This window comes from Polypterus senegalus, chromosome 10 (genome assembly GCF_016835505.1).
Source record: "Polypterus senegalus isolate Bchr_013 chromosome 10, ASM1683550v1, whole genome shotgun sequence".
Lineage (NCBI taxonomy): Eukaryota > Metazoa > Chordata > Cladistia > Polypteriformes > Polypteridae > Polypterus > Polypterus senegalus.
Window position 1 is genome coordinate 39,115,547 of NC_053163.1, and position 16,382 is coordinate 39,131,928.

Below are 16,382 nucleotides of genomic sequence, written 5' to 3' on the forward strand. Positions count from 1 at the left end.
ATGCTGTGATCTTTGTGGAGTCAATGGAGACTCTGATAGTGGTGCTCGAGAGACTGAGCGAGGAGTCTGAGTGTCTGGGCTTGCGAGTGTCCTGGATAAATCCAGGCCTTTAATGACCTCTTGGGCACAGCCATCAGCAGTGTGTCTGTTTGTGGAGAGAGTGTTGACCTTGTTGAGAAGTTTACTTACCTTGGCAATTACATTCATGTCTCTCGTGACTGTTCCTATGAAGTCAGTAGATGGATTGGGAGAGCATGGGGGTCATGAGGTCGATGGAAAGGGGTGTGGTGCTCCTGATATCTCTGCAAAAGGACAAAGGTCCAAGTCTTTACAGTCCTGTTGCTTCCTGTCTTGCTATATGGTTGCGAGATTTGGATGCTATTTTGTGACCTGAGATGAAGACTGGACTCCTTTGGTACTGTGTCTCTCCAGAAAATCCTTGGGTACCATTGGTTTGACTTTGTGTCGAAAGAGAGGTTGCTCATAGAGTCCCGAATGAGGCACATTACCTGCATTGTTAGGGAGCATCAGTTACTGCAGTACGGCCGCAGTACGGCCATGTGGTGTGTTTCCCCGAGGGTGTTCCAGCTCACAAGATCCTCATATGTTGGGGACCCGAGTGGCTGGAACAGGCCAAGGGGTCGCCCATGTAACACCTGGCTGTGGCAGATAGAGGGTCATTTCCAGAGTTAGTGGGACTGGACCGCGTGTCTGCCTTGGGGGGGCTGGCAACCGGGATCCTGAGTTGTTTCGTCATGTAGTGTGTGCGGCAACACACTGAACCAGTGCTTGCTCCCCAACTTGAATTGATGCTCTGTGTGGACCTCTTCTACCCATTCCAATGTAATAATTTTTGCCACCATCACTTAGGTAAATACTAACAAGTTATTGGTCAGTGTTTTCCTGCTTTGAAACATGAGAACATACACTGAAGCCCCTGTATGACCAGTCAAAGTCTTTTGAACCATCTGTTTCAATTTGTAAGCGTCAAAAATATTGCATTTACACATATTGACTAATGATTTGCACAAGTTAATTACATTCTGCTTTTTCTTTCATTTTCCTACTGGATACTCAAATCCACCGTAGGTAGGCAAAAAAAAAATGAAATCTATGAAAATCTTCTCCAATATTGGCAGTATAAGTAAAAATGGAGGAGATACCTATGTATTTGCCCAGAGCAAATGGCAGTGGCCTGTAGGATTAATGTGAGGGGACACAACAGCAAACATCCAGTAACAGTGATACTAGAAGACTTTTGGAAACACCACTGTAATAAGTAATTTTGCATTAAAATTTGCAGAAATGTCATATTTGAGTTCCTCATAGAGGTACTGTCAACTTATTTTCAGATGGAAAATCAACAAAACGTTTAATTTTGATATTGGGTGTCTAGAATTGTGTACATGACTATACCTACAATACAAGGTTCATGTATGATATAAAACATATTTACAGTTCAGTAAATTTGTTTTAGTTTTCATTACGGTTGGAGTTCACTATGTTTTTACATTTGTAATGGTTAAAGAAGTATTATTTTGGATATGCATGGTTTGTAATAGTGTTTCCCTTTTCTCTTTTAGGAAAAGCACAATTGTAAGGTTGCTTTTTCGGTTTTATGAACCCCAGAATGGAAATATCTACATAGCTGGTCAGAATATAAAAGATGTCAGTCTGGAAAGCCTAAGAAAAATAATTGGAGTTGTTCCACAGGTAAGTAAGATAAGAGAAGTATATTAGTTAAGATTTTCACCACCTAGGATAGATTAAAGAGCATATTTTGTATATATTGTATTTATAAAGTCCCAACAGTTCTGCATCTCTTTAAAGTGTATGAAAAGTGAAATAGGGGTAATAATGAAGTATTATTATTTTATTACCTTTCTCGTGAAGCATACACACTTTTTTGTGTAATTATTTCTTGACACCTAATTTTGTAGCACACCAGTTGCATTTACCTTTTTGCAGCATGAGTACACATAATTCCTGTTAAGTATGAGATAATTAAAACAAACATACTGCTGGTTGTAAAACAAGTCATTGAGAAGCTTGAAACAACAATGCAAGTAATTTGAGACATATTTTAAGCATTAATCATTTTGTAGGTTATACTACAGTTTAATTTGACTATCAAAAATAATAATACAAATGTGTCTTAATTGAAACATTTAGTACATGGTAATGGTGTGAGTGTATTATATTTTATCATTTTAGTTACATGTACCAGTTAAAAGATTTTAAAGAGATGACCAGTTAAGTTCTGGGCGAGTGGTTTAGTACAGTTTTTCTGTTTTGGGATATATTATGTTGTCTATTTATTTTGTCATGCTAATTTCTTAATCAAAATGTTCAACTATATCAGCAGTGACTGATGTACAGTCTAATACTAGCTCAACAATTCCATTTAATTGATCTCTTTGTTCCTGAATTGCAGGATTCTGTTCTGTTCCACAACACAATCTTTTACAACCTTCAATATGGAAACATTCATGCCTCCCCAGAAGAAGTGTATCAAGTGGCAAAATTAGCAGGAATTCATGATGCCATTTTAAGAATGCCTCATGGATATAATACACAAGTGGGAGAGAGAGGTCTGAAGTTATCAGGTTTGTAGAATGTAATTAAATTTTTTGGTTCATCAGCTGCAGTTGAAGCTGTACCTTAACTGAATATGATTGCAAGTAAGAAAACATTTTTTAACATATGCCGATTAATACTCTTTATTGTATATGATAATGCTACTGACAAGTGCAGATAATGATATACAGTGACATGCAAAAGTTTGGGTAACCTTGCTTAAAATATCCGTTATTGTAAATGGTTAAGTGAGCAGAAGATGAACTGATGAGCAAAAGACATAACATTAAAGATGTCACATTTCAAGATTAGTGTAAGATTAGTGTATTGTTTTTGTTTTGTACAATTGTACAGTGAGAAAAGGAAAGGGGCACCATGTAAATGTTTGTGCACCCCAAGATATTTGAGGTCTCTGAGAACTTTTACCAAGGTCTCAGACCTTAATTAGCTTCTTAGGACTATGGCTTATTCACAGTCATTGTAAGAAAACCCCAAGTAATGCAAATTGCAAAGCTGTATAAATTCCCTGACTCCTCAAACCTTGTCCCAACAATCAGCAGCCATGGGCTCCTCTAAGCAGCTGGCTAGCACTCTGAAAGTAAAATAATTGATGCTCACAAAGCAGGACAGGGCTGTAAGAAAATAGCAAAGCGTTTTCAGGTAGCTTCCTCAGTTTGTAATATTATTAAGAAATGACAGGTAACAGGTATGGTGGAGGTCAAGTTGAAGTCTGGAACACCAAGAAAACTTCTTGAAAGAACTGTTTGTTTGATTGCTAGAAATGCAAATAAAACCCCTGTTTGACTGCAATAAACCTTCAGAAAGATTTAACAGATACTGGAGTGGTTGTGCACCGTTTTATTGCAGCAACACCTGTACAAATATGACCTTCATGGTAGAGTCAGCAGAAAAAAAACCTTTCCTACATTCTAGCCATAAATGCTGGAAGCAAATATGATGCCATCTGTGAAGAAATTGAAGTTAAAAAGGGAATGGGTCCTACAACAAAGTAATGATCTGAAATATACCACAAAATCTACAACGGAATACCTCAAGAGGTGCAAACAGATGATTTTACCATGGAGGTCAGGGCCCCCCAACCTAAACATCATTGAACCTGTGGATAGATCTCAAAATGGCAGTGTATGCGAGACAGCCCAAGAATCTTGCAGAAGCCTTTGGCAAGGGTAAAAGGGCAAAAATACCCCAAGTTAGAATTTGAAAGACTCTTAGGTGGCATAACAAACGCTGCATAATTATTTATTGATGGTTGAACACTTCTGGAAAGACACAGGGACACCCCTTGCAAACTGTTCTACACGCCGCATACAGCGATTCACATCTGCGACAAACAAACTGTTTTACACACTGCATACAATGAATCACATCCGCAACATGATTTTTCCTAGATGGTCCTGTCGGCCCACCCTCGACTCGAAGCATACACACTGCCTGCTCATGTGCCCGGTCGCAGCCGCGTCCAGCCTCGTTCTCGAAGCATACACACCGCCTGGTCATGTGTCCGCTCGCAAGAGAAACTCACGCAGAGTTGCCTGTGTGTGTGCCTCTGTCTGTCTCTGGCGCGGCTTTCTCTTGCGCTACCTCTGTGTGAACCGGTCAGGCACAGAGAAGGTCAGCTGCGGACAGAGCGTCTCGACTGTTGCAGGGCCTGCATTGGTGAAGCAGGTGAGACGGTAATGAAACAGAGGCACAGGGCTTATTGGTTTTTAAAGACTGATTCCTTCATTGTGCTTTAACCTCAGTTTTAAAGGATTGTTTTAAGGATCCCATGGGATACCCCTCGCAAACCGTTTCATACGCTGCATATGGCGATTCACCTCCGCGAGAAACATGCCTCTATGAACAGTCAACGTAGCTCGGAGGTACATGACATTAACTTGACCTGCACTGCATGTGGCCTCTAAGACAGACGAACATAAATGACGCCATTTTTTCTGTGTCGTCACGTCCGAGTTCGATCCAGCACCACTCCGTTTTGAGAAGTAAACTGCTCTTAGTCTTACTATTTTAGAATAAAAACATACATTTGATTTCAGTCTGTAACAGCCGGTGTAATTTATACTTGTAAAGGTTAGCTTTGTTTTTTTTTTTTTATTATCTCAGCCGCGTTCACGAGCCCAAACACACCCCACACCCGCATCTGATACTGCTGCTTTCACATAGACACGCTGTAACAGAGGTAAACTCGGCTCCCATCTACTTCGGAGCAAGAATGCACATACCATTGCTTGCATACTAAAGTGTCAGCAGGCACTTTTCGTGGCATTACACACAGTTTTGAGCATGCCCTCTGCACACTACTTGTGATTTTAGGCTTTAGGAAGTAAGTAAATAAATAAAGGTAAATCGTGTCATAAAATGATTTCTTCAAAACATCGAATGTTATTTATTATATCTATAAATAAATGTATCTATCATTAGTAAACACCTCTAGGGTTCTGCAGTCATTAGGAAAAGGCCATTCAAAATCAGATAAGAGATACGTTTTAGGTACAACACTGAGGACCAATGTTGAAGTGCAGTAGAAAAAACTTTATTTTGATTAGCAAGGATTCAAAAACAGTGCTGCTGCAAATTTTTCTCAAGGAAACGATGTTTAATTCTTATACTTATGATTTATACTGGGCCAAATAATGGCCCATAATAGCTTGACTAAGCTGAGTTATCTATACTAATAAAAGGCAAGGCCCTCACTGACTCACTCACTCACTCACTCACCAACCACTAATTCACCAACTTCCCGTGTAGGTAGAAGGCTAAAATTTGGCAGGCTTATTCCTTACAGCCTACTTACAAAAGTTAAGCAGGTTTCATTTTGAAATTCTACGTGTAACGGTCGACCACGTCCGCCATGTTGAACTTTCTTATTTATGGCCCCATCTTCACAAAATTTTGTAGGCTTCTTCCCTGCACTAACCAAAACCAATGTATGTACTTATTTCGGTGGTATGATGCCACTGTCGGCCGCCATATTGAACTTTTCAACGGTCTTTGTTACTTATGGGCCTATCTTCAAGAAATTTGGTACGCGGGTTCCCAACGCTAACTGAATCCTACTTACGTACATATATACGTCCATAGCCTGCAGCTCGGTCACCGAGTGAGGTGGCTTTGGGTCCCGCATCCAAACACCTGCCACGTTGTTGGCTGCCTGCCTATATAAGGTCAGTCCGCTGCTCGGTCTCTACATTCCCTTAATTGCTTCGCCACGGGATTCACGTCTCCCTGCTGATAACTACAGCCTTTTTATTTAATCCACGGCTTCTCCGCTGTTTTATTGTTCGTTTATTATGATTATAGTTATTGTTTAGGTATTTTAGACTTTACATTGTTCAGGTACCCATTTCCTTTATCATTCCAACCGTACCCCCATTAACATGTCTATCGAGGTGATCACCATTGATCAAAGAACTGTCACTTACCGAGTGGTTTCCATGCCCGGAGATGGCACCTACCTTTTCCATTCTCTGTGTTACATATTGCAGGGCCATATCAGGCTCACTCTTGATATCCTGAGGAACATTGTGTCTTATGTATTGAATGACTGGGACAGGTTCAAGGTGTGGACTAATGATGGTACAGGAGATAATTATACTACACAGGAGCACTATAAGAGTGAAATGCTTAAGCCCTTCACCTATGGATCTGCATGCGAGTTGATGACTGCAGCTGAATTGTTCAGTTGTCACTTTCAAGTGTACCGAAATGGCCAAATATTTTACACCTTTCGACAACTGCCAGTGCCTCTTAAACATCTTAGACTCACAGGTGACGATTTCAGTAGTGGACACTTTGATGTTTATGAATGTTTAAACTCTCAAAAGCTGGATGTGAAGTTATCAATGAAACCGGTTGTATGCTTACAACGCTTGACAGATGCCGAATGTCACTTCAACACAAGTCCTGCAAATACTGTCGTAATTGAAACAAACCATGAAACTCAAACCGATTATGACAGCAGCAATCCAAGGTGTGAGATTTGAAACAAGATTACTGTTCACATGGCCAACTGTACGTTGCATGCTCAAGCGTAAGCTCAGCACACAGCCTGGTCATATTACTGTACAACCGGAGGGCCGAACTCAAAATGTGGTATACAAAGAGATCCTTAACAAATAATTATTGGTATATTTTCCCTAAGTTTAAAAAGGTTTAATTTTCTTCTTAATAAAAATTTTAAGGCAGTACTTTGCCGCTGCGAAGCGCGGGTGTTTTGCTAGTTACACATATAATCATGTTTTTATTTCCCCTTTTTATTAATGAAATTTGTGAAATGACCTATATCTTTTTTCAATAATTCAATTTAATTTTCAATAAAAGTTATTAAAATACTGATTATTTTTGTTTATTTATGTTCAAATTCACAATATAATTGGAACAAAAATATGTGTCCAGGATAGTGGGTTTCTGATGCTAGTTTCTAAAATCTGCTGTGTAAACATGGTATGACAACAAAAATATTGACTTCACCTTTATTAAAGTAAAGCATATTTATTCTCTTCCTCCATTTTCTTTTAAATGCTGGAACACTGACACACCGGAATCTTTGTCCTCATTGTCATTTCAGCTTTCATAACTCCTATGATATCTACATCATTACTGTCTCTGTCATTAGTGGCAATAGAATGTTGACTTCTCTGTATAAAAATACATATATTTGAATTTAGGAGTTTATTGTTTATTTTGCTAATTGATAGAAATAAAAAATTGTCATAATAGCCTGCTTTTCTCGGAAAGCTAAATTTTATCAAATACCGAGAACTTTACAGAGTTTTTCATCCTACATTTTCCAATTCTGTTTCACATTTCCTATTCTCATAAAAAGCTTTGAAGAAACAAATTTTAGGACACATTTTAATGTATTTGTATAGTGACTCTATATTGTGCTTCCTAATACAGTATCTTTCTTTACTTCAGGAGGAGAAAAACAGAGAGTTGCTATAGCCAGAGCTATTTTGAAAAATCCACCAATACTTCTGTATGATGAGGCCACATCTTCTCTCGATTCCATCACAGAAGAGGTATGTTTTTCATGTTTCCACCCAAATAGAAGCCACATCTACTTAAATGCGGCATGTCTTATGCGACAGTTAATAATTAATTTAACACTAGAATTACCACAGCCTACAAAAAACTCGTAGATCCGTCTCACCTTAAATCGCTTTGCACCTCTCCATCAGCGTCTTTTATCCTTTAAATGTGTTGATAAGCAGCAAGCAGCCTGCTATCACATCCCCCACCGGCGCACAGTTTTGTTAGCTCAAGTCTGTTTACCTACGTGTCAGTTGCTTGGAGTTGTATTGAGTAAGAAGTCAAGCAAAATCACACCTTTTATAAATTCTAGATCGTTATTTGGAACACATACATTTCATATGTGTTCCGTTTCTACAACAATCTATGTACAGCAAACAAATCTTCAAAACAGAAACTTTTTTCATGTTTTAGTAATAATTGACAAAATGTAGACATGAAGTGTATAATGTGTTATGCCTGATTTCCAAATATCAAATAAACACTTTCACAAAAGGTACAAATATAACAGAACAAGTGCACTTCTATTCAAGAATATAACTGCAGAAAAAGAACCTGCGTTAGGGTGTGACATTGACATGCATTTGCTACGACCGCTTCGGTGGCGCAACGGTATCAACTATTGGTTGGTAATCAAAACTTCACAGATTCGATCCCAGATGAGTCAGTTTTGAGAAGTGAACTGCTCTTATTCTTACTATTTTAGAATAAAAACATACATTTGATTTCAGTCTGTAACAGCCGATGTAAACGTATGATACTCGTTAAGGTTAGCTTTGTTTTTTATTTTTTTATTCAGTTTTATTCTCTCAGTCGCGTTCACGATCCCACTTACCCCCCTCACATTTGACACTGCTGTTTTCACATAAAGACGCGCTATAACAGAGGTGAACTCAGATCATGACAACTGTTCTACATCGGAGCAAGAATGCACTTTTGCCATCGCTGTACTTTGTATATGTACATGGGAAGCTCTGCACTCTACTTGTCACTTTACGCTGTAGGAAGTAAGTAAATAAACCAAGGTAAATAAGTAAATAACATTCGATCTGGCTCTTATATATCCACCTGCAGCTATAGACTCTTCAGTACGCAAGCGACTCTACACGCTAGTGTTTAGATCTGGACGGTGTATGTGCCCCCAAAAAAAGTCTAACTGCATTCTCGTACCATTGCTTGTGTACTAAAGTGTCAGCAGGTACTTTTCGTGACATTACACATTTTTTGAGTATGCCCTCTGCACTCTACTTCTCAATTTACGTTGTAGGAAGTAAGTAAATAACTCAAGGTAAATAAGATTCAATCTGGCTCTTACATACAAAGGACGGTGTATGTAAGGACGGTGCGTATGCCCAAAACATTAACATTTATATGTTACTTACATAAGAGCCAGATCGAATGTTATTTACCTATTTACCTTTATTTATTTACTTACTTCCTACAGCGTAAAGTCACAAGTAGTGTGCAGAGCTTCCCATGTACATATATAAAGTACAGCGATGGCAAAAGTGTATTCTTGCTCCGATGTAGAACAGTTGTCATAATCTGATTTCAGCTCTGTTATAATGCGTCATTATGTAAAAACAGCAGTGTCAAATGTGGGGGGGATAAGTGGGATCGTGAACGCGACTGAGAGAATAAAACTGAATTAAAAAAAACAAAGCTAAATTTTACGAGTATCATACATTTACACCGCCTGTTACAGACTGAAATCAAATGTATATTTTTATTCTAAAATAGTAAGAATAAGAGCAGTTCACTTCTCAAAACGGACTCGTCTAGGATCGAACCCATGAAGTTTTGACAATTGATACCGTTGCATCACCGAAGCAGTCATAGCAAATGCATGTCAATGTCGCACCCTAACGCAGGTTCTTTTTCTGCAGTTATATTCTTGAATAGCGCGCACTTGTTCTGTTATATTTGTACCTTTTGTGAAAGTGTTTATTTGATATTTGGAAATCAGGCTTAACACATTATACACTTCATGTCTACATTTTGTCAATTATTACTAAAACATGAAAAACGTTTCTGTTTTAACGATGTGTTTACTGTACATAGATTGTTGCAGACACGGAACACACATGAAATGCATGTGTTCCAAATAACGATATAGTATTTATAAAAGGTGTGATTTTGCTTGACTTCTCACTCTATACAACTCTAAGCAACTGACACGCAGGTAAACAGACTTGAGCTGAGAAAACTGTGCGTCGGTGGGGGATGTGATAGCAGGCTGCTTGCTGCTTATCAAAACATTTAAAGGACAAAAGATGCTGATGGAGAGGTGCGAAGCAAGTTAAGGTGGGACAGATCTACGAGTTTTTTCGTAGGCTCTGTTAATTCTAGTGTTAATAAAAAGTCAATTTCAATGTAAACTAATTAATTTCTTGTATTTTAAATTTCTGGTGATTTTTTTTTTTTTAATGGAGATCTCTTCCAGTTTTCCATTTTTATTTTCATGTACTGGTAAATTGTGATAAAGCATTTCAAGCCATGTGCTGTTGATTGCTAAATAAATCTCAATGGCTGATTTACATATTTATATGTAATCAGTACAGAAAGTACACCCCTTTTCAATTCTAAGGTTGTAAGTATCAGGACATAACAAAAAATAATCTGGTACTTAGCAGTTGTTAAAATTAGGTAAATACAGCCTCAGATGAACAGCAAAACGTGACAATATTGCACTGTCATTATTTATTTAGCAAAGACTAAGTCAGAATGCAGAAGCAGTGTGTGAAACATTAAGCATATCCTTACTGCTTCCAGGAATTAAGAGGGTAAGTAGCAGCAAGGTGCTGTTAATCAAATGCACCTGATTATATGGTCATCAGGAAGTGTGACCACCTCTATAAAAGCAGAAATGTTGGCAGTTTGCTGGTCTGGAGAATTCAGGTATGTGTTAATGTAGTGCCAAGGAGGAAAGGCATCAGCAATGATCACAGAGAAGTAATTGTGGTGTTCAATAATCTGGGAAGGGTTATAATGTCATTTCCGAACAATTTGAAGTTCATCATTCTACAGAGAAAAAGATCATTTACAAGTGGAAAGTATTCAAGACAGTTTTCTTCTAGAAAGTTGATTCTGTTTATCTGGACACAGATTTTTTTTTTCGATACGTTTCATCACTCATCCAAGTAACTTCCTCAGTCTCATTTGACTGCAGGTTTCTCCAACCTTATAAACAGTACCTTGGCCTAATGACTGAACTAGCACCATTGACTAACAATGGGCCGTTTGATCAATGATATGCAAATTATCCACTGATCAATGGCCAGGAGTACCATTCACAGAGAGTTGGGGAATGGCTGCAATCACCACATTGTAAGATGGTGAAAGATGTACTCTTAGGCCCCCTCCTCAGTTCAGTGATGGTCGTTCCTTTTTCACGTAAATGGCCTCCTTGACTCCTCGCTCAAACCAGCGTTCCTCCCTGTCCAGGATGTGCACATCTTCATCACTGAAAGAGTGACCACTGTCCTGTAGATGTAAATAGACAGCGGAGTCCTGGCCTGACGAGGTGGCTCCTCTGTGATGTGCCATCCACTTCGCCAGTGCTTGTTTGGTTTCCCCGCTGTATAATTCACAGCAATCCTCTTGGCACTTAACCGCGTAAACTATATTACTCTGTCTGTGCCAGGGCACCCGATCCTTGGGGTGAACCAATTTGTGCCGTATCGTGTTTTGGGGTTTGAAAGTCACCGGGACCTGGCATTTTGAAAAAATGTGTCTCTGTTCCGGTACTCCTGACACATAAGGGTTTACTAAAGGTTTTCGCTTAGGCAGCAGTTGTCCTTCCTCTCTCCTGGATTGTTTAGAGCATTTGCTTTGACAAATGTCCAGCTGGGATAGCCACATTTACTCAGGGCCTTTTTGATATGATGTTCTTCTGCTTCCCTGGCCGCTGTGTTTGTGGGTATGGTGTTTGCTCTGTGTTGTAGAGTCCTGATGACACCTATTTTGTGCTCTAGCGGATGTTGATTGTCAAACCTTAAATACTGGTCCGTATGCGTTGGTTTACGGTAAACATCAGCTTTCAAATGTCCCCCATTGCTGATGGAAATTTCACAATCTAAGAAAGCTAGCCTGTCACATTTCATGTCCTCCCTGATGAACTGGATGTGTTTGTCCTCTGAGTTGATGTGGTCAGTGAATTGTGGTACCTCCTGAGATTTGATTTTCACCCAGGTGTCGTCCACATACCTGAACTAATGGCTCGGTGGTGTTCCAGGATAGGATAATAGCGCCCTCTTTTCCACTTCTTCCATATACAGATTGGCCACAATAGGTGAAACTGAGGAACCCATGGCTCACCCATGTTTCTGCCTGTAGTACTGGCCTTTGTATATGAAATATGTGGATTGAAGACACAATTCCAAGAGCAGACACACTTGGTCGTTTCTGAGAGTGGTCCTTTTTCTGAGTGTGGGGTCATCCTGTAATCTCTTATGGACCACCTCCACTGCTTCCGTAACTGGAATGCAAGTGAATACAGATTTAACATCATACGAGACCATAGTGTCATCTTCCTCCATAATGACATTTCTCACCTTCTCCACAAAATCCAAAGTGTTCTGAATATGGTGCTTTGAGCTGCCTACCAACGCTTTGAGGACAGCGGCCAGGAACTTTGAGATGTTATATGTAACCGAATTGATCATGCAGACAATGGGTCTTAAAGGTGCATCCTGTTTATGTATCTTCGGTAAACCTTACAGACTTGGTGTAGCTTCCCCTGGCTATAATCTATCACCTTTTGCCAATCTTCCCAGGAGTGGATGTGCAGCAAATTTAAACCTAGGTCAGACCATATAATGCTCAGAGAAATTGCAAAAAAACCCGAGAGGCCTTCTCTACAGGCCTTATATTGACCGTTCAATTGGAAAAAGACTGAGCAAGTATGACTTGTTTGTAAGGGTTTCAGGAGAAAGCCTGTTTTCTCTTTAAAGAACATCACAGCATAGCTTAGGTTTGCAAAGTTGCATCTGAACATAACAAGATGTCTGGAACAATGTCCTTTGGACAGATGAGACCAAAGTAGAGATGTTTGGCCATAATTCACAGGACCACATTTGGCAAAAACCAAACCTGGCATATCAGCACAAACACTAAATACCAACTGTCAAGCATGGACGTAGAAGGGTGATGATTTGGGCTTGTTTTGCAGCAATAGGACCTGGGCACCTTGCAGTCATTGAGTTGACCATGCACTCCTTTGTAAACCAAAGTATTCTAGAGTCAAATGTGAGGCCATCTGTCCAACACCTAAAGATTAGCCAAAATTGGGTCATGGAATAGGACAATGGTCCCAAAGCATACCAGCAAATCTAAAAAAGGAATGGCTGAAAAAGAAAAATGCAGTGGCCCAGTTTAAGTCCAGACCTCTACCCGATTGAAATGCTGTGGCAGGACCCTAAGAGAGCTCTGTATTAATGAATGACCCCAAACATCAATGAATTAAAGCAACATTGTAAAGAAGAGTTGGCAAAATTCCTCCACAACAATGTGAGAGACTGATAAAGTCATATAGAAAACAATTAATTCAGGTTACTGCTGCAAAAGGAGGTTTTACAATCTATTGAATCATGGGGTTTACATAGTTTTTTACACAGGGATTCTCCATTTTGGCTTCAATTTTTGTTAAATAAATAATGACATGATGGAATCTGTAGTGTGGTGTTTTACACATGAGGTTAAATTCATATTTTTTCTATTATGTCCTGATGCATAAAACCATAGGACTATAAAAAGGTCTACTTTCTTTTCCACATGACTGTATGTTAAAATATTTAGAAGCTAGTTTAAATCTTACTGCCTGTGGAGTGAAATTATAAGCTAGTGCACCTTCTTCCTAATATTTTGAACTTTGCCTTAAGTTAGTAAGCACATTTACTCATGCCTAAGTATGTAATAATTTTTTCCACATTTATATAATTGCATGTAATATTGACAAAATAAATCAAATAAACACAGAGCCAGCCTGGATTTCTACTGGCTCATATTAATGCTACAGGTTTTAGAAGCTCCAATAAACTTCTGTATTAACTTAGTATTGCTTCTGTGCAGCACAAACGTTCCTAGCCACTTGTAGAATTAGCCATTTTTAATACAGAGGCAATTTAGTGAGAGAAAAAAAATATTTGTACACCCTTTTCCAAAAAAAAAAAACACAGAAAAGGCTCGCTTCAACATGTTAATTGATCTGCTAAAGGAAGTGTAGATTCACTTACAATCAGATGGAGCAAACTAACACATATAGACGTTTTGAGGATTGAATCCCCTGCATTACCTGTGTTCAGACCTCGTAATCTTAAACCACAAAAGTGATGCAAAAAGGTTGTCGTTTTCTCAATGCAGTCACTCTTAGAGCATAATGTGGACACTGTTGGCATATTAACTTTGATACTATGAAGTAGATGTTAATTAAATATTCCAAAGTGAAAAAATATTTGCTGTGCTATAGGCATTAGACATGATTTGAGAAACCAAATAGAGTTGACATTAGGCTACTGGAAAATATGGCAGTGTCCACATGGACGTTTCAACTGATCGTTTTTCTGTCGACTGTATTGTCAGGTTAGCGTGGATTGAACGGCAAGTATTTTTCTGCTCATTGCAGTGAATTAGACAGTCCATATGGGCTTTCGACACTTGTGTTCGGTCAGATGTACGTTCACATGGCATCAAATAAAATGTTGCATGCAGCTTTTTCTTGGCACCAGTTTGTGCCATAATTCCGATGAGTACAAAGAAAATGTCTGTGTTGTGTTTACATGTCGTTCATTTTCCTGTTAGGGATTGCCACAGCGGATTATCTTTTTCCATATCTTCCTGTCTTTTGCATCTTGCTCTGTTACACCCATCACCTGCATGTCCTCTCTCACCACATCCATAAACCTTCTCTTAGGCCTTCCTCTTTTCCTCTTGCCTGGCAGCTCTATCTTTAACCTTCTTTTCCCAATATACCCAGGATCTCTCCTCTGCACATGTCCATACCAGCATAATCTTGCCTCTCTGACTTTGTCTCCCAACCTTCCAGCCTGAGCTGACCGTCTTAATTTACTTGTTTCTAATCCTGTCCATCCTGGTCACACCCATTGCAAATCTTAGCATCTTTAACTCTGCCGCCTCCAGCTCTGTTTCCTGCTTTCTGGTCAGTGCCTCCACCTCCAACCCATATACAGTGCATCCGGAAAGTATTCACAGCGCATCACTTTTTCTACATTTTGTTATGTTACAGCCTTATTCCAAAATGGATTAAATTAATTTTTTTCCTCAGAATTCTACACACAACACCCCATTATGACAACGTGAAAAATGTTTACTTGAGGTTTTTGCAAATTTATTAAAAATAAAAAAATTGAGAAATCACATGTACATAAGTATTCACAGCCTTTGCTCAATGCTTTGTCGATGCACCTTTGGCTGCAATTACAGGCTCAAGTCTTTTTGAATATGATGCCACAAGCTTGGCACACCTATCCTTGGCCAGTTTTGCCCATTCCTCTTTGCAGCATCTCTCAAGCTCCATCACGTTGGATGGGAAGCGTCTGTGCACAGCCATTTTAAGATCTCTCCAGAGATGTTCAATCAGATTCAAGTCTGAGCCACTCAAGGACATTCACAGAGTTGTCCTGAAGCCACTCCTTTGATATCTTGGCTGTGTGCTTAGGGTCGTTGTCCTGCTGAAAGATGAACCGTCGCCCCAGTCTGAGGTCAAGAGCGCTCTGGAGCAGGTTTTCATCCAGGATGTCTCTGTACATTGCTGCAGTCATCTTTCCCTTTATCCTGACTAGTCTCCCAGTTCCTTCCGCTGAAAAGCATTCCCACAGCATGATGCTGCCACCACCATGCTTCACTGTAGGGATAGTATTGGCCTGGTGATGAGCGGTGCCTGGTTTCCTCCAAACTTGACGCCTGGCATTCACAGCAAAGAGTTCAATCTTTGTCTCATTAGACCAGAGAATTTTGTTTCTCATTGTCTGAGAGTCCTTCAGGTGCCTTTTGGCAAACTCCAGGCGGCCTGCCATGTGCCTTTTACTAAGGAGTGACTTCTGTCTGGCCACTCTACCATACAGGCCTGATTGTTGGATTGCTGCAGAGATGGTTGTCCTTCTGGAAGGTTCTCCTCTCTCCACAGAGGACCTTTGGAGCTCTGACAGAGTGACCATCGGGTTTTTGGTCACCTCCCTGACTAAGGCCCTTCTCCCCCGATTGCTCAGTTTAGATGGCCGACCAGCTCTAGGAAGAGTCATGGTGGTTTCGAACTTCTTCCACTTTTCGAACTTCTTCCACTTACGGATGATGGAGGCCACTGTCCTCATTGGGACCTTCAAAGCAGCAGAGATTTTTCTGTATCCTTCCCCAGATTTGTGCCTTGAGACAATCCTGTCTCGGAGGTCTACAGACAATTCCTTTGACTTCATGCTTGGTTTGTGCTCTGACATGAACTGTCAACTGTGGAACCTTATATAGACAGGTGTGTGCCTTTCCAAATCATGTCCAATCAACTGAATTTACCACAGGTGGACTAAAATTAAGCTGCAGAAACATCTCAAGGATGATCAGAGGAAACGGGATGCACGTGAGCTCAATTTTGAGCTTCATGGCAAAGGCTGTGAATACTTATGTACATGTGCTTTCTCAATTTTTTAATTTTTAATAAATTTGCAAAAACCTCAAGTAAACATTTTTCACGTTGTCATTATGGGGTGTTGTGTGTAGAATTATGAGGAAAAAAATGAATTTAA

General features: G+C 39.6%; 1 protein-coding gene across 1 annotated transcript in view; it reads left to right on the forward strand.

Moving 5' to 3' along the window:
• The window catches only part of LOC120538159 (ATP-binding cassette sub-family B member 7, mitochondrial-like), a 122,746-nt gene that overhangs the window by 38,953 nt on the left and 67,411 nt on the right, over positions 1-16,382 (forward strand). The window contains exons 4-7 of the mRNA XM_039767597.1: positions 1,090-1,208; positions 1,584-1,713; positions 2,435-2,606; positions 7,516-7,619. Of these exons, the coding sequence (XP_039623531.1) occupies positions 1,090-1,208; positions 1,584-1,713; positions 2,435-2,606; positions 7,516-7,619 (525 nt within the window). The remainder of the gene's footprint in view (positions 1-1,089; positions 1,209-1,583; positions 1,714-2,434; positions 2,607-7,515; positions 7,620-16,382) is intronic.